A 27,481-nucleotide genomic window follows, 5' to 3' on the forward strand; every position below is an offset into this window, starting at 1 on the left:
CTTATGTCACAGGGCAAGCATAGAAGCTCTACACCACCCCTGTGATGGGGGTAAGACAATTTACCTTACATGTAACAGAAACTGATTAGGGCCCTAGAACAGCATAGTTGGCATCCCTCTTCCTCCTTGTTACCAAATTTAGTGCTAACAATAGGTGTCACCAGAGTGACAGCCCTGGAGGCTGAATTCCAGTTACCCATGATATTTGGGAACAGCCATATCTGGGGGAAATCCTGTCTCCAATGAAGTCAATGGCAACCCCCTGAACTCTATGGCTTTGAACCAGTTATCACTTACATGGCAAGATAAGGATTGCACAGACTTTTGTTAGCCAATTTCATGCAGGCAACCAAATAGCCAGATTGCTATAACACTTTTGATCAGCTTTGAATTCCTATAATTGCTAATGGGATAAGGTTCCATATTCCCTTGTAAATGCTATTGGATCTATTGGATGCTTCGGTGTTTTGGTGAAATATCTGTGATTCACGCCAGTTAAACTGATCTGTTCACTCTGGGCCAAATCCTGAACAGGTTATTCAGGCAAAATTCACTTTGAGTTTACCTAAGGTAAGAACAAAGGGCCATATTTTAAAAGGTATTTAGATGCTGCACTCCCAGAGGTAGACACCTAAATATCTTTAAAAATCTATCTAAATAAAAACTGAGTGAGGACTTGAGGATTCGGCCCCTTGTTAATTGAAAGACAGAGTATCAGAGGTATCTGGAGGAAAATGAACATGTAAGAGTTCAATACACAGAGCACTGATTTTCTTTATTTTTATATTGTTTTTATATATTATCTATAGGTGTGGGCCTTCATATTCTTGTATGTCAAAATACATAGAGTTATATATAATTTGGTACAATATATGTGCTGAGTATATATGTACCCAAACCCCACATACAAACATCCCCAAATTTTGGGAAAGTTTATCTTGATATAGATCAAACCTTCATGGTCTCTCACCACACCCCCCGGCTTTTCTGTAATGATTGCACCAATCCGCTAGATATGAACATCCCAACTTGGAGAAAGTTTGGCTCCTGATCCAAATCTTGCAGTACGTGAATCTCTTAACTCTTTATTTGTGACTTCAATGAATTGTGATCAGTGATGTTGAACTAATGAGGAAACTTCTTCAGGGGGAAAGTGCAAAGAAGGGTAAGGGGAAGGGAAAATACCATTAAAAAAGAAAAACTGGCAGTAAGAATACAAGTGAAAGCTTTTAATTACCCTGTTTCCTACTTGAAAGATCAGTGGATGTGGGTTCACTTTGCATTTGGGCTTTTCAACACTTCGGCATTTTCTGGCTCATTTGAGAAATTTGTAGAAATAGGAAACTTCTACAGAACAGCCAATAATAAATTACAACAAGTTGAGAAGCAGTAAATTAGACTGTAGTCAGACTGTGTTACAATTGGCTTGACAATCAGCCCATTAAACAGAGGAAAAACAACAGCACTCTTAATTAAAAACAAAATAGAAACAATACCCATATCATAAAATAGCCCCCATTTTTTTTTGTCCAGTTGTCTGTCATTTGCAGTAGTCTCCAACCTCAATCTTCACAAATAAACGTTGCTGCTTTTATTAGAGGATCTCTCCTTAACAAGTAAGACACATTTGCTCAGCATGATGTGTTCTTTCAAAAGGAATTTCATTACTAATGTTAAAAGGAAAGACACATTTTCAAGGGACATTGTCAAGAAGTAAGATAATAATATACTATTTCTTTAGCTGACACAACTTCCTACTACAAACATGGTCATCGCCTTTTAAAAAGTCATTTTTGTGGGTGTATTTTCATCTGCAGTTTTAATCTGAAAATGTAGTCTATCCAAAGAGCATCATGACATCCCATGTTCTCTCTTGCTGATCTTCAAATCAGATTTCCTCAGTGTACAAGTAAAATAATCAGAAGGGTAGCCGTGTTAGTCTGGATCTGTAAAAGTAGCAAAGAATCCTGTGGCACCTTATAGACTAACAGACGTTTTGGAGCATGAGTTTTCGTGGGTGAATACCCACTTCGTCAGATGCATCTCAGATGCATGTCAGATGCATCTGACGAAGTGGATATTCACCCACGAAAGCTCATGCTCCAAAACGTCTGTTAGTCTATAAGGTGCCACAGGATTCTTTGCTGCTTTTAAGTAAAATAATGTCACTCCACACATACCCATTGCCAAGTCAGCAATCTTGCCCTGGGATGTAAAGGTAAAGTCTGTTCTTTTGGGCTCCTGTGACATCACGTTATTAAAGATTACAGGAAAAACTTAGGTCCTGAACCTGACAACACTTTCTCATACATATTAAGTTAATCACATGCCTGTTTGCAAGATCAATGCCATAGTTAACAAGTGTTGATGCATGAGCCAGAACAGAATCTGGCTCATTCTCCCATAGCTATGTTGGCTCTGCATTGCTAACAGGAGTTAAAAAAGGCAAAAACTGATTGTTGTCACTAAAGTTAGCAATATGACTGACACATTTTGGGAAGATCTGTTGAATGAGAAGGTAACAATTTGTTGCTCTTCTGACCAGAGCCATGCTTTGAAGATTCTATTGTAGTGTTTGCAACCGAAACATCATAACATGTGAGCATATGAGAACCAAAAAGGAGAATCTTACTCCACATTCAACAGTCTAATTTTACTGTCCCAAATGTGATGAAGTTCAGAAAGTAAATGAAGAGCATATAGGTCTTTAAACTACATTTGAGTATGAATTCCTTCAATGACAGTCATCAGAGTGTTACTGACATTGTTTAAAAGAAAATGAACTTGACAGAGTCTCTTTAAGTTATTCCTGGTTTAAAAACTGATTTAGGACTCCTGTTTCCTGCTCGCCTGGAAGCAGAGGGCTTAGTCCACTATGTTGCCCCTTATGTGGTCATTTATACCTGTGCAAAGTGCTAACAAATCGAATTTAACCACTTGCCTACGTCTATGATAGCATCCTCTGTCCATTTTTCATTCTCCTTGCACAGGCGTAAATGACTACACAAGATGCCAAGCAGTGGAGGATAAAGCTCTGAGTATTTGCATAGAAGGGGGATGTTAATCAAAGGAAAGAGCTGCTCAGACTCCTCTATTAGTGGGACCACCCAGTTGCCTATGACTCTGCATGATTTTAGTCTTGGTTCCATTGCTAGCTGCCTAAAAGGGTGTAATGTAACTGCTAAGAAAGAAGCATAATCTGAAAATTCTTAACTACCTCCTAATTCTAGCTCCTGTATATATATATGTGTGTGTCTCTGTCTGTCTGTCTGTCTGTCTCTCTCCTCCCTCTTCCCCCTCAAGAAGGCCCCAGAAATGCAGCCAATAGGTGAGTGAAGTAGAGGGAAAGCTAAGAGCTGGCTGAAGCCATAGGGATGGAGGAAAGGAGAAAATTAAAAAATCAGATCAGTACTATTAAAAACTCAAGAAAGCCTAAAAATTTCTTCTCCGCTGCTTTAAACTAACCATTGGCTCAAGCCATAATATGTAGATGTGTTCTAAACACCTGAAAGTTTGGGGGCTTTTGTAAAGAAAGGGGCCATTTAAATTATATCTGCATATGAGTTTGGATTTTGAATTCTCAACCTTCTGAGAATTTGAGGCTTGGGCTGGGTCTATCTTTAGTTTAACGTAAAAGTGGATGCATGATTTTGGATAATGCAGCAAAGTGGAACTTTCATCAAAAACTCATAACTAACCATAACCAAATCTCTGGAACTTCACTAGTAGATTGGTTATCTTTGTCTGATTCCTGCTCTCCCTCCCCCCCAAAATTCTGTTCGTTTAGGTGGAATGCTGAAATTGCCTTCGGAAAAGCTGTTTATGCAATATTCCCTGCCCACTTTTGTAGATCTGAGAGACCTGGAAAACCAGCCACATTTATGTCCTTCAGACCTATTGAAATTCACCCATCACTGGTTGAAATCTCTACTGTCATGCAATATTTTTCCTATTTTAAATACATACCTAAGAATGTAGACACTTGTATTGGGCTGGAAAAATAATACAAGAAAAAGTGGGATTATAATAAAAGAAATTGTGTGTAAATTTAGTGTTAGTGAAATGTGCCAGAATAACAATTTTGGAGAGTACAATAAAGCAATCTCCCAGGTGATTCAGTCCTTGGCCTCTCTGGTAAGGATGCCTCGCTGGACTGAGACTCATTACTTATAGGCCACTGAGCAGCCATCAGAAGATAATGATTTTCAGTCATTACCAATCTGGGCTGGATTGGAGCCTGCAACCTAGCTGTCTCATTACCAATCCCTTGAGTCATCCAATCCTTTAGAATGTCTCTGATGTTGGACAGAAATGGTGTGGAGTGGATGCTACCACTCAAAAACCATTTAAATAAAGTAGAAAGGAATCTGCCCCATGTACTCAAAAAGGGATGACGAGATTTTTTTTTTTTAAGTAGAGCTTTGACCATCTTTTATTTTAATATGTCCTGGCTGCCTCCTCCCCACCCCAACCTAATCTTCTCTACACTGGTTCTCTACTTAGTTACAATTCTTTTAGCTGCTGATTTTGGTGAGCATCTTGTTAATCGCTTGCTTAACATGGGTTGTGGAGCTCCGTCTCCGAGTCTTGCCCTGGACCATCTTACGACGCCGTACCTCACGGCAAAGCTCATAGAAGGCCTCCATGATGTTGCCTTCACCTGTGCAAGCGGAGCACTCATAAAATGCACATGCCAGTTCCGTGGCCAGCTTTTCTCCTTCCTCTGTGCTGACCTGCCTGGAGTGGTCCAGGTCTGCTTTGTTCCCCACTAGGATCAGAGTAACATTCTTGGGTTTTTTCACTTCATCCAGCAAGTTCTTAAGTGGCAGCACTTCCTCAAAGCTGCCCCTGTCGGTGATGTCGTAGACTAGCACAAAGCCTTCACCCCATCGTACATGTCCTTCCTTCTGAATAGTGTCCTCCTGTTTGGAAAGAAGGATAACAGTTTAAGGAGAAGATCATACACTGGCTGAATACAGTGGGAAACTAATACAAGCCCTTCAGGTAGACATCCATCCCATATGCTCGCCTCTCAATGACTGAGCAGGGTGCAAGCCATTTACACCTGGGCAAAGTGGATGTAAAACTACAACTTTTCAGAGTTTACATCCATTCTGCAAAGGTGGAGATGACTGCACAGGGTGCAAGGCAGTGGAGAATCAGACCCTAAGGATCTACAGCTGTGAGCGGAATAATGTTGTTGTGTGTCCCTGTAGTAGATTTTGAGGAAAAGTCTGATAGGTTTGGATGGGTTTCTGGTGGTTTTCAGTGTGAGCACTTGCCAGTGTTTGGTAAGAGTGAATGGTGGCCACGGTGAGGCAGAATCTACAGTGTTTGTTTTGGTGGGTGTAGCTTACAAGTTATATTTATGTCCTGGCTGTGCATGGCTGACCATAGTATATGATCAGCTGGCTGTAGGACATGTCTGTTTGCCACCTACATCCAGGTATTGTGATTCCTTTCTAAGAGGCTAGCTTCATGGGGTTCTCTTGGGTGTCCACGTAGGTTACTTAGAGGAATACTGCTAGACAATCTGTATCTCCTCTGGATAATGGCACTGGGCAAGAGTGATAACCCATCAGAGAAATCTGGTAATGTGATCTGGGCCAGGCCGGTCACTGTTACCATAGATTACATTGCACTGATTTCATGCAGAGCCTTCATCTTGCAGATTTATGTGGGAGGCTCCTTGTGTACAGAGACAGTTGCTTCCAGATGATGAAGTGGAGTATCTTGGGGCACCAGCTGAAGTTCCTTACGCAGCTTTTGTTACAGTTAAGGCATGTAAAATAAAGAGTTCTCCAGATGGTCACACACTATCTCCACCTGCTCTTCCACATTACAAAACTCTAAACATCGATCTGAGTGCAGCACCCGGGACTGGCAGCTGCTGCTCAGAGTGGCATGGGCTCTATTTGATTTTAGTCACAGGAAGTGTCGTAAAGTTGCCTTACTCTCACCTCTTTTCTCCTGTTTGTGTATAAGAATCAGATCGTCTCGGCTGTTCTCACTCACCTGACCAGCTGTGTCTAGTATCTCCATGGAAACAACTTCATCATCAATAGTTGCCTGATGACGATAGGTAGACTCTTAAACATAATAAAAACAGTCTGAGAAGAGTTTAAAATCTAAATGCAAATTGTTAGAGCAGAATCTTCTATATGTTCCTTGCTACTGTTCTATCATGTATTGATGTAATGTGAAGCTTCCCCAGCATTCATGAAGTGGAGCTTTTTCATACCTAGAACATCCTAGCTCCTCTTCTCACGGCTAAGACCTACCCATTTCTCCTCATGTGCCACCCCATACCTTCTTCTATACCACATCTTAGAACTGTGACTGTCCATAGACATAGCCTTTGTACTATATAGATGGGACCTCTGCAATTACCACAAAGGGACTGAAAATCTTAAAAAGTTAACCAGCTATCCAGTAACATTCACAGACCTGGGTCTTCCTATTGGACAATAATATAAAAAATATCTGGAGCATGTAACCCAAGACATTTCTGTGATGGAATGTTTAAAAAATCATAACTTTCAAAAATGAAACTGGTTTCAGTGACTATGGCTTTATTTACATCAGGGCTGAATTTGATCCAATTTGTTTGTTCAGACTGGAACGTGGCACTGAGGCTAGCACACTTATTCTTTTTTTATTAATGGATTTTTTCCCCCTTCAGTTTATTTTTTTAAGAGGGAAAAGCGCTAAATCATATTAAAATATCTTTCAAACAATCAGCATAAGTTCTTTTGAAAAGATATTTCTATAATATCAAACTAACCAATAATACTGAAATTAGATGCAGGCTTCCATATTTCAATATATTAGACTGATTAAAAAAAAGTTCTCAGTTAATATAGTTTCTGCAATACATATTATTGTTACCACTAGATTAAAAAGCTAAATGCACACACATGGTATAAAATGGATTTACAGCAGACATGAATTTGGTGTAAGATCTTGTAATTAAAAGAAGAATCCTGGGATCACTCAGGATATCTCTCAGAACCATATTTAGCCTGTTTATAAACTCTTCCTAGAATACTTGATGTACCCTTCACATTCCCGCTTATTCCAGCAGACATTATCTTACTTGCTAGTATTACATATGGGGATTAGAGTCAATTGCTATGGATGATTTTTAAGTAGTCAGGATCTTGGATTTATGCATCACTGAATGCACCGCAACTCCAGCAACAGGAAGCCTTTTAACCCCATGCTGTGATGATACTTTGTCTACTGATTTGGAGGGAAGAGTGCCACCTCCTGAAACACCAATGCTGCTACTTTGGAGGTCTCCAGTAAAAAAACTGCCTGTCACTGCTTAGCTTGAAATCTGACCAGCTCAGAGCTGAAAATGATATGGCTGCAGACCAGGGATCTACTCAAGCTACTCGCTAAGCATAGCCCTTACACTGTGATAAAATTACAGAACAGCGGGATTTATTTTTGGAATGTTTCTTTGAAACATGCTGAAATCACCACTTTTCTAGCAAAGGCTCAAAGCAATGTGTATGATTTATAAGACTTGTCAAGGAGAGTTAAATATACACACTATCCATGTTATAGGAAAATAAGGGTGCATTTGCTGCCTCTGAAGTTCTGGAAATAGGCAACTAATCAAATAATGACACAAGGAGCTTGTTTTATCTTAATGATTAGATGACACTTAAGTGTGATAGCATTTGACCTACAACTTGGAAAATGATTCATGCTAACATTCAGATTTATTACTGTTGCCAACTCACAGATGGTCTAGATCAAAAGTCAAATTCACATGATGTAAAACTGTACCCAGCAATTCTGATAACTTGTCAGAGATTTACATTTTATTTGGTGCAAATCTCTTCAATGGGAATGGGAGGATGTGCTCAAGGAAACTTATTTATTGAACCAGAACTTCTGAAAGGTTTTATGTTCTATGAATGGTCTCTCTTCCCTACTGAGGGATGCCACCTCTCCTGAATAATGTGTTTAAACTCTCACTTTATTCTCTCCCAACCAACACCCTCTCCTCCACCAAAAAGTAACTTGCCCTCATCACTCAGATTGCTTTAAGTGGTGCAGCTGTCACCAATATGGACAAATGGGCAAGTCCCTCCATCAGTCAGGCAGGTGGAAGCCAAATGGCCAGTCCCTTTATTTTCAGTTTTTATTTTGTTTAAAATTTCCCAGGAACTTACTGGTGTTTGTTACAAAACTGTCAAAATGGGCAAAAGTTGGTGCAAAAATTAACTTCACAGTTTTCTGGGTAATATCAGGCTAATACTGGAGATGGGAGAACAGGAAAAAGAGCAACAAATACAGAAAAGTAGGCCATAAGTGAAGAGATGGCAGAGAGAAGGGCATCATCTCCATCTCTTCTGCATCCGAGTCCACTCCAGAAGTTCAGTTACCTGGTTAAAATAAGACTTAAGTGGGATTTATGTAGGGCATATACCTTGTTCTGGCCTTCTGCCCAGAGGTGAGTTTTATCTTGGATGTGTAGCATTGATAGGGGTAAGAGAGGTGTGAAATGTTGATAGTTGTTTTGGATAAAGATGTTTCTGGTTTTGAGCTTGAGTAAGGTTTGTGGATTTGGGGCAATTTTAATGATATTTAGCATTATCTGGATATTTGTGAAAAAGCAAATAGCCATTATTAGTCTCAAATTGACAAGTATGAATTTGGACTAAGGGGGTGGAGCCTCCTAAAAGCCCAGGGCTGCCAACCATGGCATCTTGAGTTGTATTACCTTTCTGAAACTAAATGGTCTTGACTTTGCATGTCTGTAGTACTTCACACAACAGAGTACCTTGTTTTACAGTAGTTCAATATCATTACATACAGAGAAACTGCAACAGAGATGTTAAAGTGCTTTGACTGGAGTTGTCATGATCTAGTTGAGGAGGCATAGGTCTAACAGAAGAGAATGGTCTTCTAATCATGGTTATGATATGGACTTTTCAGGTGACCATGGGCAATTTCCTGAGCCTTGGATTTTCTGCCTGTACCACGCACAATATGACCTGGTAATAATTCCATACTGTAATTATATGGCTACCACCAACTAAGTGGAAGGAAAATTTTATAGTTGTGTTTCTCTGTCCATAAATGCTTGAATCAAAGAAGGATTTTTGCTGGCCCCTAAGGAGCCAGTCAGCTACTGTGGTCAGAGTTGTGGTAAGCCAATCAACATCAGAAACGCTGAAATGGTGCTGTAAAACTTACTACTTGACCCGAATTTGTTATAAACTTTGAAAGTCCTTGTTAAATATTGGGGTGTTACACGTCATATAATATTTTTGGTAATTTAAAGAAAAGGAGTTGCTGACCATATTGCTTTGGTCCTACAGTTGATCTCATTACTCTGATGGGTTTCAGAGTGATAGTAGCCATGTTAGTCTGTATCAGCAAAAACAATGAGGAGTCCTTGTGGTATCTTAGAGACTAACAAGTTTATTTGGACATAAGCTTTCATGTGCTATAACATATATTCTGCCTACTGTATTTTCCACTCCATGCATCCGATTAAGTGGGTTTTAGCCCACGAAAATTATGTCCAAATAAATTTGTTAGTCTGTAAGGTGCCACGAGTACTCCTTGTTGTTTTTATTACTCTGATGGTTTCACTTTATATAATAGTTTATTTTGCAGCACTTTTCTTCAATAATACACACGTAACTGTTTCAAGATTCATCATTTAAAAAATTAAAGCTCATCCTTTAAATATTTAGACCATACCAAGGGACCCCAAAAGCATTTCTGAAGCAACATTAGTCAGTTTATTTTTTTTAAGCCTACAGTATATTAGCACAATTATTCAGTCCCCATTAACTAATGAACTTCTAAATTCCCAGATGCGGAGAGTCCTTTACAAGAAGAAGCAAAAAACAGATTGAAAGCTTCCCCTGGGCTTAATTTGTGCTATCTTGTTAATAAGTGTATTATATAATCACTGTATTTTTCTGAAAAATGGATTAAAAGTCTTATGAAAAAACAATACTATTAAAATTACAGAGAGAAAATATTGAAGTATATGATCCACAGAATGCAAATCTGAATGTCCTACAAAGCCTGAGGTTTTGATAAATCTGCTAGCATCTCTGTGCTGTGGTTATAATACATTCAAGGGAGATTTGGGTTGTATTTCCATGAAGAACGAACACATTTTCTTGTCCTGAATAAAACTGAATTGGTCAATACATTTGTTCCAGAAGAGCATATTTCAATTCAATTTTTCCTCTGAGATCCACTTTGTAGCTCTTGGACCACATCCTTAGTTGGCATAAATTGTCTTTAGTGGAACTACACCAACCTACACCAGCTGATCTGGTCTCTTGACTCCAATGTCTTGCTCAGTACAAATTCCATGGATATGGGGAGAGCAGAAAATGTGGGTAAAGTGTTGACTTACAGCTTTGAAAGGAGATTTTCACTTTACGCTTTTAGGAACATGTTTATCATAGGAATAGGCAAACCAATTTGGATGAAATAAATACCTCCACAACTTTATGCCCAAACTTTGAATGGTAGCCAGGTCTATTTTGAGTACAGATGGGCCCAAATTTTTTCTCATCCAGAGTTTTGGCTCATGTCCATCTCTAGTTTCAATGTTCAAAAAAGACAGTCTCACTGGAAGGAGAGGTTTAGAAATAGTGTGAGAAAGTTTATGCTCATGGTGTCTTCCACACCCATGCAACCTGGAAGCTCTGGAGACCTAGCGAAAGAGCCTGTTCTGTGAAATTTTCAGACCAGTCTGTAGACCAATGAGATGCAAGCATGCGAACTTCTGCTTGCTTAATTGCACTGAACTTTCAAACCATCATTTAAAGACTTTATTTTCCCTTGGATAAAGAAATATGCATAGGAAACTAGGGCTTGCCATAATTACCTGTCATAAAGTAATGAGCCAAAAACTCATGTTACCCCCATGAAACTCCATGGAGGTCACAGACATTGCATGGTGTATATGCCTGCAGAATTTGTCCCCGTCTGATTTGAGAACCATGAATCATGGCACACCCAATTTACCTCCATTCCACAAAAACCTAGTGTTGTCTCATATTGTTTTACATGTATTTGCTCCAGCTGCATGAGTAAATTTTGTCTCTCTTCGCTGCTATCTGCATCTACTCACTTGCTTCCTCTCAGTCCTTTTCAATCTTACCACTACTGGGACCAGGGACATCTTCTCTTTAGCACTTACCAGCTAAAGCATGACATTGTGTGCATGTGTGTGTCCCTCTCTCTCTCTGACTCTTCCCCCTCCACCCATCTTTTGTCAAACCTCATCTAAAAATCTTTTTCTTCCTTGCCTGTGACTCGTAATTGCCTACTCCATCTCTTATTGCCTTTATGACATGCTTTTTCTTTTACTGGAATCAGTGGAGCTAAGTTTGTTCACACTAGTGGAGGATCTGGCCCTACATGCTTATAAAACAGGTTTTTTTTTTTAATGTTGAATGCATTCCTTCCCCTCTTTTTATTATTGTCATATATGCAGAGCCATAAATATGCATGGGGCTTTCCATTCACGCTATGTTAAAGTTACACACTAAAAATCGCAAAGGGTAAAATTTCCAAAAGACCTAACAGCTTGTCTCTATAAACACTTAGGGCACTGCAGGCTAGTGTGGGGTAGATTTACACCTCACCTTGCTGCGAACCAAGCGTCAGTGTGGACCTTAGCTGCTGCATGCTAGAAGTTCCCTAGCGCACTTTGATCTACCCCATGTTGCAATAGGAGTAGGTTAAAGGACACTGGGGAGTTTTAGTGGGGGGCAACAGGATCCACATGGATACTTAGTGCATGGCAGGCTAGTGTGTGGTAGATTACACCCCAACTTGTTGTGAACTCAGTGTTTTTATAGACAGGCCCTTCAGCCCAGGTATTTAAAGCTATTTCGGCATTGCTATGCTCAGTGTCATAATGCCTAACTGGTTTAGGTGCCTAAATTTCATTTTCAAAAGGTATTGTCACTAAAGAGTCTAAATCCCATGGACTGTCAATAGAATTTAGACTCCTAAACCCCTTTTGGAAATGAGATTTAGGCTCCTAAATCAGTTAAGCATTGTGGTTCTTACTGTTGCAATGCCTAAATAGCTTTAAAAACCTGGATCTTCATGATTTAGGCTCTTAGGCTCCTAAGTTATTTTTGAAAATGTGATTTAAGTTCTTAAATCACTTAAAATGTTTACCCCCCAAAAGTCAGGAAATACAAAACTTAAGGCTTCAACAGGTCATGTTCTATGTGCTTGTCTCTCAGTGAAAATTTTACAACACTCACAGCAATATTAAGCCACACAAAAAACAGAAATGTGGGTCTAGAAAATATGGGAGTTAAGGCTGTATTTTACAACCTTCTTTGTGCCAACTGTCTGAGAAGAAGCCTCTTCTCTCACCAACACCTTGCTAACGCCAATCAGGGAGATACACAATGATATCAGAAAGAGTGCGGGATTCACTAGGCTATGTTAAATGATTTAGCTGTGTCAGTACTGACCAGCCTCAGAATTTTTCAAATTTTTATCTTTTCCTTTTTAATTCTCCCCTACCTCAATTCAAGCAGAGGCACTAGTCCTCAGTGCGAGTTATATCCACGACAAGCTTCAGGTTAAATAAGCCATTCTTGCTGTAGTTATACCTTTTTTAAAAGAGTCGTTAGAGAGCAGGTGTGTACTTTCCCCCATAAACAGAAACTAGTCAAAGAGATTTTGCTCACAATTTATTATTTTTTCATCACTTTGAGGCATATAGCAAGCATGGGGAAATTTCAGTCCGGCCAGCGAATGTTTCAGAAAATGAGCAAGTATAAATAGAGAGAGTATTTTGCAATCATAACTACCATGGACATAGCTAGTGCCCAGTATAACACTTCCTGCTGTCTTCCGTTTATTTAATTCTGTAAAGTGCTTTGGGATATTGTATATATGTAAAAACTGCTATAAAACAGGCTGTATTTTATCACTGCCATCAAGAATGCTACATCTTGAGACTGATATTAAAGAAAACATAAAACATATTAAATAAATGATTCCCACATCATCCAAGCTTCTTCCTCTGCTGTTCTTCATTGTGGCTTCTCGCTTTGAGTCTGCCATGCTTTTTAAAAGCCAGTGTCATGGATTTAAAAAGTTCTAGGCCATACCCATCTGCTTCCTTATGGCTACTTCAGAGAAACCAGGAATGTTTCCACAGCTCATTTCCATAATATATTTTATATAAATTCCCACTACAGAGGAGCACAGTGGGAGGCAACAGACGATATCTTAAATTTATATGAGGTCAAGTTAATTTTTCTTTGAAAATGGGAAAATTAAGTTTAGGAGAGGTGCCTACCATGGTACCAAAGGGAATGGTGTAGGGTCCCATCCTATTTAATATTGTTGATCCAGAAGGAATGAGTAGCATCATTAATCATTAATAAAATTCACAAATGACACCAAGGAAGCAGATTGCAGCTGGCCCACCATAAGGCCCCATTCCAGCACAGCGTTAAGCACAAGCCAAAGTGGAGAAGGTTGTTCCCCTTACATCCTTGCTTAGGAGCCAACCAGAATCCTATTGCTTATAATTCCTGAGTGCAAGGACTAGGAAAGTCTAGTGTCACTGCTAGATTCCTCCCAAATTGGCACTGGGGTAAGGAGAGGGTATTGGTCTATGGGGATGCAAATGCTGCTCTCTCTAAAGGTTTTCAGCTTCCAAACTGAAATGTACTGCACTAAGGGTACGTCTACACTATGGGATTATTCCGATTTTACATAAACCGGTTTTGTAAAACAGATTGTATAAAGTCGAGTGCATGCGGCCACACTAAGCACATGAATTCGGCGGTGTGCGTCCATGGTCCAAGCCTAGCATTGATTTCCGGAGTGTGCACTGTGGGGTAGGCTATTCCGTAGCTATCCCCATAGTTCCCCCACAGTTCTCCCGCCCCTTTAGAATTCTGGGTTGAGAGCCCAGTGGCTGATGGGGCAAAAAAAAATCATTGTCGCGGGGTGGTTTTTCTGGGGTAAATTGTCGTCAGTCATTCCTTCCTCCGGAAAGCAAGGCAAGACAGATCATCATTTTGCACCCTTTTTCCTGGATTGCCCTGGCAGATGCCATAGGCGGGCAACCATGGAGCCCCATTCAGCTTTTTTTTTTTTTTGTGTCACCCGTATGTGTACTGGATGCGCGGACAGAAGGCGATACTGCAGCGTGCTACACAGCAGCAGTTTTCATTTGCTTTTTGCATGATAGCAGAGATGGTTATATCAGTTTTGTTCTGTAAAACCGTCTGCTGCCGGTGTAAATTGGCAATGAGATGATGGTATCTGTCCTTCTGTACTATCTGGCTGCTATCATGGGTGCCCCTGGGCTGAGGTTGGGGCTGGGGGGCACAAAAAGCAAAAAAACTGGAAATGACTCCCCGAGTCAATCCCTCCTTTATGGTTTTCTAAAATAGAGTCAGTCCTGCCTAGAATATGGGGCAAGTGTGTACTAGAGAAAACCAGTGTATCAGAGAGCACAGCTGCTCCATGTCAGATCCGCAGAAATGATGAGCTGCATGCCATTCACGGGGGGTGCCCTGCAACAACCCCACCGTTGCTTCCTCCTCCCCCAACCTTCCTGGGCTACCATGGCAGTGTCCCCCCCCCCATTTGTGTCATGAAGTTATAAAGAATGCAGGAATAAGAAACAGTGACTTGTTAGTTGAGATAAAATGAGGGGGGAGGCAGCCTCCCCGGGGCTTTATGACAGTCCAGGCAGGACATTAAGTGGTGCCTGGGGGGAAGAGGAGCCCAGCATCCCGCTGCTATATGATAGTCCAGGCAGTACAGAATCTTTTCTTTACACAGGAAAGGGAGGGGGCTGATGGAGCTCAGCCCCCAGTTGCTATGATGAAGGACGGTTACCAGCCGTTCTGTACCATCTACTGGGAATGACCAGGAATCATTCCTATGTTTTTTTACCCAGGCGCCCCCGGCCAGACCTCACCTGAGGCCAGCCAGGAGCACTCACGGGCTGATGGTGACACAACGGATAGCAGTCATATTGTACCGTCTGCCACCAGGGAGGGGAGAGGAGTGGGATACTGCTCTTCACTGCTGCAGCATCGCGTCTACCAGCAGCATTCAGTAGACATAGGGTGACATTGAAAAAAGTCAAGAAACGATTTCTTTCCCTTTTCTTTCACGTGGGTGGGGGAGGGAGTAAATTGACGAGCTATCCCTGAACCATGCTGGACAATGTGTTTGAACCTACAGGCACTGGGAGCTCAGCCAAGAATGCAAATACTTTTTCGGAGACTGCTGGGGACTGTGGGATAGCTGGAGTCCTCAGTACCCCCTCCCCTCCATGAGCATCCATTTGAAATTCTTTGGCTTTCCGTTATGCTTGTCACGCAGCACTGTGTAGCCTGGAGATTTTTTTTCAAACGCTTTGGCATTTCGTCTTCTGTAACGGAGCTCTGATAGAACAGATTTGTCTCCCCATACAGCGATCAGATCCAGTATCCTCCCGTATGGTCCATGCTGGAGCTCTTTTTGGATTTGGGACTGCATCGCCACCCCGTGCTGATCAGAGCTCCAACGCTGGGCAAACAGGAAATGAAAAAAAATCAAAATTTCGTGGGGCTTTTCCTGTTTACCTGGCCACTGCATCCGAGTTCAGATTTTGCTTTCCCAGAGCGGTTACAATGGTGCACTGTGGGATTACCGCGCCTGGAGGCCATGGTAACCCGGCGATTTTGCGGGCCACACTAACCACACTAACCCTAATCCGACATGGCAATACCAATTTCAGCGCTACTCTTCTCGTCGGGGAGGAGTATAGAAACCGATTTAAAGAGCCCTTTATATCGATGTAAAGGGCCTCGTAGTGTGGATGGGTACAGTGTTAAATCGGTTTAACGCTGCTACAATCGGTTTAAACGCCTAGTGTAGACCAAGCCTTAATCAGTCAGAGCAGCTCAGGTACCCAGTTGATATGATGCACTTCCTCATCCAGTAGCTACTAAAGTTAGACACTTTTAAATCAGCAATTCTGGATAACTTGCATCTAAGAGTTTTAAAAAAGCTGGTTGAGGCACTCACTTAGACCATTAATGTTGATTTTCTGTAAGTTTTGGAACATTGGGGAAATTCCAGAGGACTGGAAGAAAGCTAATGTTGTGCCAATATTTAATAATGGTAAACGGGATGACCCAGTTAATTATATGCCTGTCAGTCTGACTTTGATCCCAGGAAAGATAATGGAGCAGCTGATAAAGGACTTGCTCCATAAAGAATTAAAGGAGAGTAATATAAATAATGCCAATTAATATTGGCTTATGGAAAATAGATCTTGTCAAACTAACTTAATATCTTTTTTTGATAAGATTGCATGTTTGGTCAATAAAGGTAACAGTGTTGATGTAATACACTTAGACTTCTGTAAGGCATTTGATTTGGTACTGCATGAAACTTTGATTTAAAAAGCTAGATGTAAAATATACATGGTACAGATTAAATGGGTTAAAAGCTGGCTAACAAGTCTAAAAATGTAATGTCAATGGGGAATCATCATTGAGTGGATGTGTTTCTAATGGGGTCCACAGGGGTTGTTTTTTGGCTATTTAACATTTGTATCATTGGCCCAGAAGAAAACATAAAATCATTGTTGATAAAGTTTGCAGATGACACCTTAATTGGGGGAGTGGCAAATAATGAAGAGGACAAGTCACTGATTCAGAGTGATCTGGAGAACTTGATAAGCTGGGTGCAAGCAAACACTATGTGTTTTAATATAGCTATATATAGATGTATACATGTAGGAACAAAGAATGTAGGCAATACTTATATGATGGGGGACTCTATCCTGGGAAGCAGTAACTCTGAAAAAGATTTGGAGAGGGGTGTATAATCAGCTGAACATGAACTCCAGTGTGATACTGTAGCCAAAAAGAGCTAATGCAATCTTGGATGCATAAACAGAGGAATCTTGAATAGGAATGGAGAGGTTATTTTACCTCTATTTGGCACTAATGCAACTGCTGCTAGAATACTGTGTCTGGTTCTGGCATCCACCATTTAAGAAAGAGGTTGACAAATTGGAGAGGGTTCAGAGAAGAGCCATGATTTAAGAATTAGAAAGCCTGCCTTATAATGATAGACTCAAGGTTATGGGATGACTGGTTACAGCTGATAAGTACCTACATGGAGAACAAATATTTAATAATAGGATCTTCAGTTTAGCAGAGAAAGATAGAGCATGATCCAATGGCTGGAAGTTGAACCTAGATAAATTCAGACTGGAAATAAGGAGTAAAGTTTTAGCAGTGAGAGTAATTAACTACTGGAACAATTTACCAAGGGTCATAGTGGATTCTCCATCACTGACAATTTTTAAACGAAGTAGGATGTTGTTCTAAAAGACATGATCTAAGAATTATTTTGGGGAAGTCCATTGGTCCCTGTTATGCAGGAGATCAGATGAGATGATCACAATGGTCCCTTCTGGCTTTGGAATCTATGAAAACGTTCACAAAAGACAGACTTTGGAATGATCGGTGGTGAAATGCAATGAACGTATTCATCTTTTAGGCACCATGACTGCACTTGAGTTGATGGGGAGTTTCAGTTAACCAGGGTACGGTTGAACTGGGTTTTTTCGTATCATACTCTACAAAGCAACATCATTTAATATGACTTTATGTACAGCACCTTGATTAGATGTGTTGTGTGCTCTAATAATGTTCATTATTGTGATACAAGGCAATAGTGTTTGTGGCTTGTTTAGTAAGAGCAGGAGGGCAGGGATCCTGGATACTTCTCTTAGCTGTGCCACTAACTTGCTGTGTGGCTTTTGACAAATTGTATAGCCTTTCTCTCTCTCTGCTTCACTTCCTCACCAGTAAAATCCTCCAGCTCAAAGAAGTGTGATCAAGTTTTAATGAATTAATGTTTGTAAAGTTGTTTAAGTTCCATGTCTGAAAAGTGCATAGAAATGGAAAGTGTTTATCCAAAGGATGTATTTTGCACAAGAATCTACCAGTGTAATATTAAAAAAACCATGGAGTGATATTTTGCTTGTAAATAATACAAACTCCATTGTCTGTAGCATTTCTCTAACTTCACTATATTACTTGACTGTGATAAGAAAAAAAAACATGTTTATGGAGAATGTGAAGGACAGAGGATGCTGGTAAAGAATCTTGAGTCTTAGCCCTGGTTTACATTACGTGTTTAGATTGAATTTAGCAGCCTTAGATCGATTTAACTCTGCACCCATCCACACGACAAAGCCATTTTTGTTGACTTAATGGGCTCTTAAAATTGATTTCTGTACTCCTCCCTGACGAGGGGATTAGCGCTTAAATTGACCATGCTGGCTCGAATTTGGGGTAGTGTGGACACAATTCAACGGTATTGGCCTCCGAGAGCTATCCCAGAGTGCTCCATTGTGACCGTTTTGGACAGCACTCTCAATTCAGATGCACTGGCCAATCCCTGCAAACAGGAAAAGCCCTGCAAACTTTTGAATTTCATTTCCTGTTTGGCCAGCATAGCAAACTGATCAGCACAGGTGACCATGGAATCCCAGAATTACAAAAAAGCTCCAGCATGGACCGAACGGGAGGTACTGCATCTGATCACTGTATGGGGAGACGAATCTGTCCTATCTGAACTCTGTTCCAAAGGTCGAAATGCTGGAATATTTGAAAAAATCTCCAAGGGCATGAAGGACAGAGGTTATAACAGGGACCCGCAGCAGTGCCGCGTGAAGCCTACCAAAGAACCAGAGAGGCAAATGGCCACTCCGGGTCAGAGCCTCAGACATGCCGCTTCTATTATGAGCTGCATGCCATTCTACGGGGTGCCCCTACAACTACCCCACCCCTGTGCTTCCCTCCTCCCCCGCCCCTCCTGGGCTGTCTTGGCAGTTATCCCCCGATTTGTGTGATGAATTAATAAAGAATGCATGAATTTGAAACAACAATGACTTTATTGCCTCTGCAAGTGGAGATCGAGGGGGGGAGGGGAGGGCGGTTGGCTTACAAGGAAGCAGAGTGAACCAAATGGGTGGGTTTTCATCAAGGATAAACAAACAGAACTTGCACGCTGTAGCCTGGCCAGTCATGAAATTGGTTTTCAAAGCTTCTGTGATGCACAGCATGCCCTGCTGTGCTCTTCTAACTGCCCTGGTGTCTGCACGAAATCAGCGGCCAGGTGATTTCCCTCAACCCTCCACCTTGCCATAAACATCTCCCCCTTACTCTCACAGATATTGTGGAGCACACAGCAAGCAGTAATAACAATGGGAATATTGGTTTTGCTGAGGTCTAACCGAGTCAGTAAACTGCACCAGCGAGCTTTTAAATGACAAAAGGCTCATTCTACCACCATTCTGCACTTGCTCAGCCTATAGTTGAACTGCTCCTTCCTACTGTCCAGACTTCATGAGCCATGAGAGCAAGGGGTAGGCTGGGGTAGGTGCGACTGTGCGGTGCTGCTGACTGGGAGAGCAGCCTGAGGGAAAAGCCTCCAACTGGCATGATATTCCAGGCAAGAATACTCCATTAGATGAAACTTAAAGAAAAGAATGATCTGGAGTCACTTCCATTTTTGTCCAGACACCCCTGACCGACCTCACCGAGGCCAGCCAGGAGCACCTATGTCTGCCCAGGCGTCCCCGACCAACCTAACTGAGATCGGCCAGGAGCACCCACGGGACGATGATGATGGCTAGCAGTTGTATTGCACTATCTGCCGTCTGCAAGGCAAAGCAAGGGAATGCTGCTGTGTAGCACTGCAGTACCACATCTGCCAGCAGCACCCAGGAGACATACGATAACAGTGAGCTGAGCAGGCTCCATGCTTGCTATGATATGTCGTCTGCACATCTAACCCAGGAAAAAAGGTGAAAAATGATTTTTTGCCATTGCTTTCAGGGAGGGAAGAAGGGAGAGGGGCCTGACAACATGTACCCAGAACCACCCACGACAATGTTTTTGCCCCATCAGGCATTGGGAGCTCAACCCAGAATTTCAGTGGGTGTTGGGAGACTGCAGGAACTGTGGGATAGCTACCACAATGCAATACTCTGAAAGTCGATGCTAGCCTCGGTACTGTGGATGCACACCGCTGACGTAATGCGCTTAGTGGGTACACACACAATTGACTGTATCACATCAATTTCTAAAAAATTGACTTCATTAAATCAACCTAATTTTGTAGTGTAGACATACTCTTACATTTTAATTATGTTGCCATTTAAGTTTTCTTGATACAACAGACTACTAGAATTAGTGATAATATTGTTTGAGATTATTAACTCTCTGATATTAGTTTAAATATAATATATAGATTACTTTAAAAATCTTAGTGTATGTCTATACTTAGACTATAGTGCTTCAGTGTACACACTCCCTATACTGATAGGAGGGGTTCTGCTATCGGCATAGGTAATCCACCGCCCCGAGAAATGGGAGCTAGGTCAACAGAAGAATTAGTCTCTCGACCTAACACTATCTAATCTGGGGGTTAAGTCGGTTATCTTTGTGTCCCCAGGGCATGGATTTTTCACATATAGATGTTCTGGACCAAAATATGTCCTGTAAATATTCAGCCTAAAATTGCATTGGACTTTTGTTATTCTGTCACATTGCAAGCTCATTTGTTGCCACTATCACAGCAGGTCTTGTCTGACACTGCACTATCCCTAGTTTCTCCCTCCTAGGGTTGTCAGCCCTCCAGAATTGTCCTGTAGTCCCCAGGAATTAAAGATTAATCTTTAATTAAATATTATGCCATCTGATGAAAGCTCCAGGAACCCATCCAACCAAAATTGGCAATCCTATGCCCTCCCTTTTTGTTTTGGATTCCCCTCCATCCCCTGGGATGCACTTTCCCTGGGTGAATCTCATTTTATTTCCTCATACCCCTAATCTCCTTGTATGTTGTTTTTCTTTCATTACTAATATCTCCAGCTCCCATCAATTTAGGCCTTTATCACAACTGTCATGTCACAACATACTCTGAGGAAGAGTCATAGATTTCAAACTGTGATCCCTACTGATCAACACTGGTAAACAGAAACTCACACAAATAATCCTTGTAAAGCCAATGAGCAAAATTCTGGCAAAACACAAATTGACTTGAAATGGAGTTTCACTCACTGAGGCTACTCATGTGAATAACTGCTCACCAATATCACTGAGAAGTGATAATATGGTCTTTGGGGTGAAATAGATACGTAATACAAAGGGTCAACACAAGGCCTGTGCACACCTGCAGGACTTGCATGGAACACGGGGCTTCTGCATACGTGTGACTAATTCTGCTCCGGAGAAGATATTGTCTGGCAGGCATGATGTGCTTGTCCTTCTGCTGTCATGGCAACAGGTAGTGGCAGTGCTGCCCCAAAGGGTCATCCTGCAGGTGTGCCCTTGTGAACACTTCTGCCTGCCTGTTGTAAGCCACAGTGCTATACCTATGCTAGGCCAGCGAGGTGGCAAACAAATGCTCATGCTACCACTGCCTAGCAACCAGAAAGCATCAGATTTAGTGGTACTTAGGACTTGGGCTGGTCCTCTCCACAGAGGTGAATTTCACTCTGTTATGTTTGGTTTGATGGATATTTTTTAATCTGTAAATAGAGCAAAAATAAAATGGAGAGCAAATATTTCCAGTTCTACATCAACACCCACCACAGAGGAGTGTTGTTGATAATTAATGTTTGTGAAGCACTTTTACATCATTGAATGCGCAATACCAGTGAAAATCAGGTCCTAGATGTCTGAAGCTGGGCACCCACAAAAGTAGAATCTATCTTCAGACCTGTACAACTAAGTGACTTGTACTGAGTTACACAGGAAGCAAGTGGTCACAAGATCACCTGCTCTCCCATGATCCTTTGATGTCTCCTTCCTTCCACAAAAGGTACTCAGCATCCAGGGCTGCTACTCCTTTGATTTATTAAATTCTACATATTCATCTAATTTTGGAGATAACTATCCAATACAGCTGTTGTGAAGCTAAGCACTTTGAGATGTTCAGATGGAAAAGACTACAAATGCAAAAATTAACAAATGTCATCAATTGGACATTAATCAATGATAGGAGCCTCTGGTAGAAGCAGTTAGATTGAGGAAATGAGCACACACATGCATTCTTTAAAGAGAATACTATATCTATCCTTATCATGGTCATCGTTTGGTGGCTTATAGCGTATAGGCATCTCTTTAGATACTACATAGCTGGGTTTACTATGGCTTTTTACAGAGAGAGGTTTGTTTTGTTTGGTTTTGTTCTGTTCTTCTGAAGAATCATATCAATCTGTTTCTTTGTTTAAAGCAACATAAACTGTGTCAGTGTGACATATTTACCCTACATTGAGAATAAGCATGTTTGTCAAGTGACTTTTCAAATGTAGAACTAAAACAGATGCACACCACACGGCTACTAAGCAACAAGAGATTTTGTCAGAAACACTGAGGCTGCGAGCAACAAAAAAAAGTAATGTTTACAGCTAATTTTCTATATCAGATCCAATGGGATCCATTAATTCTCCCATGCTAGAAGTTGGTTTTAGACTCATAGACTTATAGGTCAGAAGGGACCAATATGATCATCTAGTCTGACCTCCTGCACAAAGCAGGCCACAGAACCCTACCCATCCACTTCTATAAAAACCCCTAACCTATGTCCGAGTTATTGAAGTCTTCAAATCTATCTGCTGATAATCCAAGAACAATTGCCAAAATTAAACTATCCTATCATATCATCCCTTCCATAAACTTATCAAGCTTAGTCTTAAAGCCAGATATGTCTTTTGCCCCCACTACTCCCCTTGGAAGGCTGTTCCAGAACTTCACTCCTCTAATGGTTAGAAACCTTCGTCTAATTTCAAGTCTGAACTTCCTAGTGTCCAGTTTGTACCCATTTGACCTTGTGTCTACATAGTACTAAGCTTAAATAATTCCTCTCCCTCCCTAATGTTAATCCCCCTGATATATATTTATATAGAGCAAGCATATCCCCCCGGAGTCTTCTTTTGGCTAGGCTAAACAAGCCAAGCTCTTTGAGTCTCCTTTCATAAGGCAGGTTTTCCATTCCTCGGATCATCCTAGTAGCCCGTCTCTGAACCTGTTCCAGTTTGAATTCATCCTTCTTAAACATGGGAGACCAGAACTGCACACAGTATTCCAGGTGAGGTCTCACCAGCGCCTTATACAACGGTACTAACACCTCCTTATCTTTGCTGGAAATACCTCGCCTGATGCATCCTAAAACCGCATTTGCTTTTTTAACGGCCATATCGCATTGGCGGCTCATAGTCATCCTGCGATCAACCAATACCCCAAGGTCCTCTCCTCCTCTGTTGTTTCCAACTGATGGGTCCCCAATGTATATCTAAAATTCTTATTATTAATCCCTAAGTGCATGACCTTGCACTTTTCACTATTAAATTTCATCCTATTACTATTTACTCAGTTTACAAGGTCATCCAGATCTTCCTGTATGGTATCCCGGTCCTTCTCTGTGTTAGCAATACCCCCCAGCTTTGTATCATCCGCAAACTTTATTAGCACATTCCCGCTCTTTGTGCCAAGGTCAGTAAAAAAAGGTTAAATAAGATTGGTCCCAAACCAATCCTTGAGGAACTCCACTAGTAACCTCCTTCCAGCCTGACAGTTCACCCTTCAGTACGACCCGTTGGAGTCTCCCTTTAACCAGTTCCTAATCCACCTTTCAATTTTCATATTCATCCCCATCTTTTCCAATTTAACTAACAATTCCCCATGTGAAAACCGTGTCAAATGCCTTACTGAAATCGAGGTAAATTAGATCTACTGCATTTCCTTTGTCTAAATAATCTGTCACCTTCTCGAAAGAAGGAGATCAGGTTGGTTTGGCACGATCTACCTCTAGTAAAACCATGTTGTAATTTGTCCAATTCATTGAATAGATGCTCCTTTAACCCCTTTCTTTTAATTTGTAAAGGGAGACCTTAACAAAGGGAACCAAACACCTGACCAGAGGACCAATCAGGAAACCTTTGATTTTTCAAATGGAAATCTAGGGAACATTCTGTTGTTGGTTTTGTCTGTCTTTGCTTTTTAACGGCCTTTATGAGGGAGGAGCTTTCTTTTTTCATAATGCTTCTTTCTTCAGTTTCCCCATTTGTAAGTACAAAGGTAGCAAGCAATTCCTCTTATGTTTTTTTTTTGCTACATGTGTGGAGTTTGCAATGTTTCAAAATTGGATATTTTATTAATCAGACTGTTTAAGTGCTATCCTTGCACTTTTAACTATATTAAATTTTTTTTCTTTCTTTTTATCCTGTTTACTATTATCTTTTACAAGGTGGATTCCAGAGTCTTCCTGTATTCTCCGGTGTTTTCTGTTTAGCAGGGACCCCCCTTGCTGCTTGAGTTTTGTATCATCTTAAGGCCAGATTTACATTACATTCCCCCCGCTTTTTAAGAGTTTTTTGAGGTCATTCCCGTCGTCTCCCCCAGGAGGTTAAAAACAAATTTGGGTTTAAAACCTATCCTTGGAGAGGGGAAAGACTAGTAATCCTCCAGCCTTTCAGTTCACCCTTCAGTGAACCCGTTGGAGTCTCCTTTAACCAAGTTCCCGTAATGCTTCCACCTTTTTTTAAAGAGTATTCATCATCTTTCTCAGTTTAACCCAGAAAAGTCTGGGCATGGGGAGACCGTTTGTCAAATGACCTTACTGAATCGAGGTTTTCCCTGGCCGGGATCTGACTCAGAGTTTCTCTCTTGGGGTCCCCCCAATAATCTATCACCTTTGGAGACCCATTGGAGAGATCAGGAGGGTTTGGTGGAAGCGAGATAAGACCAAGCTGTAATTGAGCTTGGAGGTTTCAGTTGCTTCTCAAATGAACGCTAAGGTTCTAATTTGTCCAATTAACGTCCCAATTTGACCATTGACCTCAATGTCCTTTACTAACTTTCTCCTTCAATAGTTTTCCAAAACCTTACATTTACTACAGACGTCAAACTAACAGGCCTATAGTTACTCGGATCACTTTTTTCCCTTTCTTGAAGATGGGAACTAATGTTAGCAATTCTCCAGTCGTATGGTACAACCCCTGAGTTTACCGATTCATTAAAAATTCTTGCTAACGAAGGGCTCGCAATTTCATGCGCCAGTTCCTTTAATATTCTTGGGATGGAGATTGTCCGGGCCCTCCGATTTTGTCCCATTAAGCTGTTCTAGTTTGACTTCTACCTCTGATGTGGTAATATCTACCTCCATATCCTCATTCCCCGTTTAACATCCTTACATCATCCCTAAGCTCCTCATTAGCCTTATTAAAGACTGAGGCAAAGTACTTATTTAGATATTGGGCCATGCCTAGGTTATCCTTAACCTCCATTCCATCCTCAGTGTATAGCGGTCCCACTTCTTCTTTCTTTGTTTTCTTCTTATTTATGTGGCTATAGAACCTTTTACTATTGGTTTATTCCCTTTGCAAGGTTCAAATTCTCATGGCGTTTTAGCCTTCCTCACTTTTATCGCCTACATGTCCTGAACCTGCACTAAGGTAGCTTCCCTTGCCTAATCCCACCTTTCTTCCACTCGCTTGTAGCTTTCTGCTTTTTCTTTAATACACCTCCTGAGATGCTTGCTCATCCAGCTTGGTCTACAACTCCTGCTATGGTTTTTTTCCCCCTTTCTTGGGATGCAGGCTTCGATAGTTTCTGCAGCTTAGACTTAAAGTAATCCCAGCCGTCCTCCGCATTTAGATCCACACAAGTTCTGCAGTGCCAGTCCACATCCCTGACTAATTTTTCTTAATCTTTAAAGTTAGCCCGTTTGAAGTCAAAAACACTAATCCCAGATCTATTTTTGTTTATCTGCTTTCCATCTAGTTTGAACTGAATTAGTTCATGATCACTTCGAACCAAGGTTGTCCCCTACAACCCATTTTTCTACGAGGTCCTCACTGCTCACACAAAACCAAAATCTAAAATGGCATCCCACTCTTGTTGGTTTTTCAACTACTTGGTGAAGAAATCCATCTGCTATCACATCCAGAAAAATCTGAGCCCTATTATTCTTGCAAGCACTTCTCCTCCAGTCTATATCTGGGAAGTTGAAGTCTCCCATGATCACACAATTCCCCTTGGTGTTTACTTCATTAAAAACATTAAAGAGGTCTCTATCCATATCCAAATCAGATCCCGGGGGTCTGTAGCACATCCCAAGCACTATCTCAGGGGAGGCTCTAGTAGCTCTCTTACCCAGTGTGATCTTTGCCCAGACAGACTCTGTCTTGTCCATTCCTTCACTTCTTATTTCTTTACAGTTCACCTCATCATTGATGTACAATGCTACTCCCCCACTTTTGCCTTTATTTCTGTCTTTCCTAAACAGCACATAGCCTTCAATACCTGTACTCCAGTCATGACTACTATTCCACCATGTTTCTGTTATCCCTATAATATCCCTTGGCAATTCCCATTTCTACCAGGACTTACATCAAAACTTCCAAGGCACAGGAAATTCACTAGGGTTCTCTTTAGAGTGAATAAAACAACATAAAATTCCTTGTCCTCCTGTAATTCCTGAAAGGGATAACACATTTTAGATTAAAAGAAATTTATGGGATTCAGTACCTCTTTAAGCTTCAAGACAAAAACTAGAGACTCCATGTTACCTCTCAAGTATCAGAGGGGTAGCCGTGTTAGTCTGGATCTGTAAAAAGCGACAAAGAGTCCTGTGGCACCTTACAGGCTAACAGATGTATTGAAATATAAACTTTCGTGGGTGAATACCCACTTCGTCAGATGCAAGACATTGCATCTGACGAAGTGGGTATTCACCCACGAAAGCTTATGCTCCAATACATCTGTTAGTCTATAAGGTGCCACAGGACTCTGTCGCATGTTACCTTTGTGTGAAGTGTATTATTATGTCTCCAGGACCCAAGTTATAATGTTCAGCTGCCACACACACGAAGAGGGAGTGTGAATGAGTAGCATGGTTTTGCTGAGGACTGTTGGTGCATGGAACTCCCATTTAAAGTGAGGGTCTTTCAGCACTAGGGTTGCTATACAGGATATTATTTCTATACATGTGCCCTGTGTGACAGCTTGGGCAATTTCCTGGACAAACCATATTGAATTAAGCTAAACCTTATTGAATTAAGTTTATGTATCATTGTGGGCCAGGGATTGTGTGTAATTTCATAAGGGAGGGGACCACAACCCACTAAGAACAGTTGGGAGTGGTTTGGCAAATTCATTCAGGTTGTAACACCTCCAGAGAGCTGCTACCACCATCTGGAGAGAGGCTCACATATACTGGTTCATACTGGAGTTTCCAGGCACAAAGAAAGAAAGGACTTTTAGTTAAATAGCCTGAGTTAAAATTTACTCATAACCTTTTTTCTGAACCGACAAATTGACAGGACATTCTGTGCAAGGGGAGGTTTGTGTAATCTTTCCTGGGAAGGGTTGGATGGATTTAGCTCAATCTGTGTTATTGTTCTGAGAAAAGG

General features: G+C 41.1%; 1 protein-coding gene across 1 annotated transcript in view; it reads right to left on the minus strand.

Moving 5' to 3' along the window:
- Nucleotides 1-3,771: 3,771 nt before the first annotated feature.
- Nucleotides 3,772-27,481, minus strand: part of RERG (RAS like estrogen regulated growth inhibitor) — a 126,619-nt gene continuing 102,909 nt past the window's right edge. Inside the window, exons 4-5 of the mRNA XM_032770504.2 lie at nucleotides 6,016-6,089; nucleotides 3,772-4,922 (exon numbers count right to left, since the gene is read on the minus strand). Of these exons, the coding sequence (XP_032626395.1) occupies nucleotides 4,515-4,922; nucleotides 6,016-6,089 (482 nt within the window). The 3' untranslated portion in view covers nucleotides 3,772-4,514. The remainder of the gene's footprint in view (nucleotides 4,923-6,015; nucleotides 6,090-27,481) is intronic.

The sequence above is a fragment of the Chelonoidis abingdonii genome, chromosome 1, assembly GCF_003597395.2.
Source record: "Chelonoidis abingdonii isolate Lonesome George chromosome 1, CheloAbing_2.0, whole genome shotgun sequence".
In the NCBI taxonomy this organism is placed as follows: Eukaryota; Metazoa; Chordata; order Testudines; family Testudinidae; genus Chelonoidis; species Chelonoidis abingdonii.